Genomic DNA, 1,958 nt, shown 5'->3' on the forward strand with positions numbered 1-1,958 from the left:
TAAGAGATTGGTCATGAACATTGATACTGAAGCAAACCCTTCTGAAATGCATTTATATTCATGTATATATTGTACAAGACATCATATCCTGGATATTCTATAAAATGAATTATTTAAATCTTGCGGTAGAGGTCTTAGTTTCTGACAGGTTCTTCCTTGTGCAATTGGCAGATTTCTATGTCCTGGTCCAATCCTGGATGATATGCTATCATAAAGCCCTTGCAGAGCCCCAATTTAAGTTTTCAGTCATGATTATTTAGTGCGATTGTTCAGTCAGTGTGAGTTCACTTCAGACACTGAACAAAGAGTCCATGTGCCTTTCAAACTATACATGGCTTATCTACAGTTCAACTTTCTGACATGGGCAGGACTTGGTTTGATATGGCAGGTGGTTTTCAATGGGTTTGATCATCATCCATGCATACTTGCACAAGCGTTGCTTGTTGCAGTCTTTTTGCCAGTATATCACATTCCTACGGTTTAGATTTGCTCCAGCACATGCGTCGTACCACCAGCCTCCCCCAGGAGTGCCATTGAGTTCCAGTTTAGCGCAATTCAGAAAGTAATTGTCATTGTCTCTGTCCTTGGTGGTGAACTTCTGGTTGTCATGGAGATAAGCTTCTGTGTCCAGGGTCAGTGCATCCGTGGCATTGCCTCTGTATAGACCAACCCTGATTCGGTATTGAGACTCTTCACCTTCAATAAGGAATGGTTCATACTGTCCCCATTTGATTTCAGTGTTTATGTTTACAAGTTTAACTCCAAGCATATATTGCACAGAGCTGCTGGTTAACTGATGCATATATTCATTTCCTAACCAGTGGTTGTCATGAACGGAGCCAAATCCATATTTGTAGTCCTCCCAGGTCCTATCGAAGTCAACAGTACTGTTGGCTGTAATGTGTTGGATTACTGTCCAGCCACCATCCTGCATGTTACAAAAGACAACAATTGGGTCCTCCTTTGGTTGGATGATATAAAGACCATCCCTGGAATTTCCTTTGGAGTGCTGAAAAATCTCAAAACAATCCCTTGGATAGTCTGAATAGGAAAAAAGAAAACAATAAAACACAACAAAAATTTAAAAGTAAATATCTTTTCAAACAGACAATTTTAGAAGCTGAACTCTGTTTTTAGAGTGAGTGAATGATTGCCTTCTGATTGCAAGTTGACTCTGACTTAATCCCAGCTGGTGGACATTTACTCAGCTAAAGGAGCAAGATTTCAGGGCAGAACGTGCAGTAAATGTTCAGAAATTCAAAAATGGTTTGTTACCTTGTCTTGCAACAGAAGTGTTTATGACAGAAATGTGGTTGAAAAGCCAAAAGTTATGTACAGGTCATTTGTTTTCCTCCTTTGTTCTTCCAGTTTGAGTAGTCAGCAAGTTTGCAATTCCTTGTGCAATGTGTGGAACAACATGTTTGATTACTAGCGCTAGCCTTATCCTCAACAAACAAATTAATTTCTCTTTAAGTGATATACTACAGGTATCTACAACATCCTTGTATTCAATAATGATATGTATGCCAGGTGTTAACTGATGAAAGGGAGATACTAAAACATATTTCTTGCTAATATAAAACTTACAGTCATTTGAGGATTTTCCTAGGAACAGTTCTTGTCACTCAAATTCCAGGCTAAATTTTGTCACTGATTTCAGGTAGAAATGCAGTTCTATGCAGTTCTAAACACCAATATCAGGAGAATAAGTGAAAGTGCTTTTCCACTTAATTGGTTATCCAGTATACTCAAGGGGTAATAAAAATGACATATAAGGCTTGAGTTGACCCTCTCTTTTGTGCTAACATACATACTTTTTTAAAAAAATGTAACATGCTTATAAGATAACTTATTGCTATAGCATATCTGAGACTAAAGCACAATGATCTGCACTTTACAATTGACTGTGAGGTTTCTAAGAGCTGGAATATAATTTATTTAAATATATATTTACATAT

The 1,958-nt window shown here is 37.5% G+C and overlaps 1 protein-coding gene across 1 annotated transcript in view; it reads right to left on the bottom strand.

The window, feature by feature from the left end:
• Positions 1 to 340: 340 nt before the first annotated feature.
• LOC103801449 (fibrinogen-like protein A) overlaps positions 341 to 1,958 on the bottom strand; it is a 23,306-nt gene continuing 21,688 nt past the window's right edge. The window contains exon 2 of the mRNA XM_009073864.1: positions 341 to 1,041. Coding sequence (XP_009072112.1) covers positions 341 to 1,041 — 701 coding nt within the window. The remainder of the gene's footprint in view (positions 1,042 to 1,958) is intronic.

The sequence above is a fragment of the Acanthisitta chloris genome, unplaced genomic scaffold (genome assembly GCF_000695815.1).
Source record: "Acanthisitta chloris isolate BGI_N310 unplaced genomic scaffold, ASM69581v1 scaffold7384, whole genome shotgun sequence".
NCBI classification, from domain to species: domain Eukaryota; kingdom Metazoa; phylum Chordata; class Aves; order Passeriformes; family Acanthisittidae; genus Acanthisitta; species Acanthisitta chloris.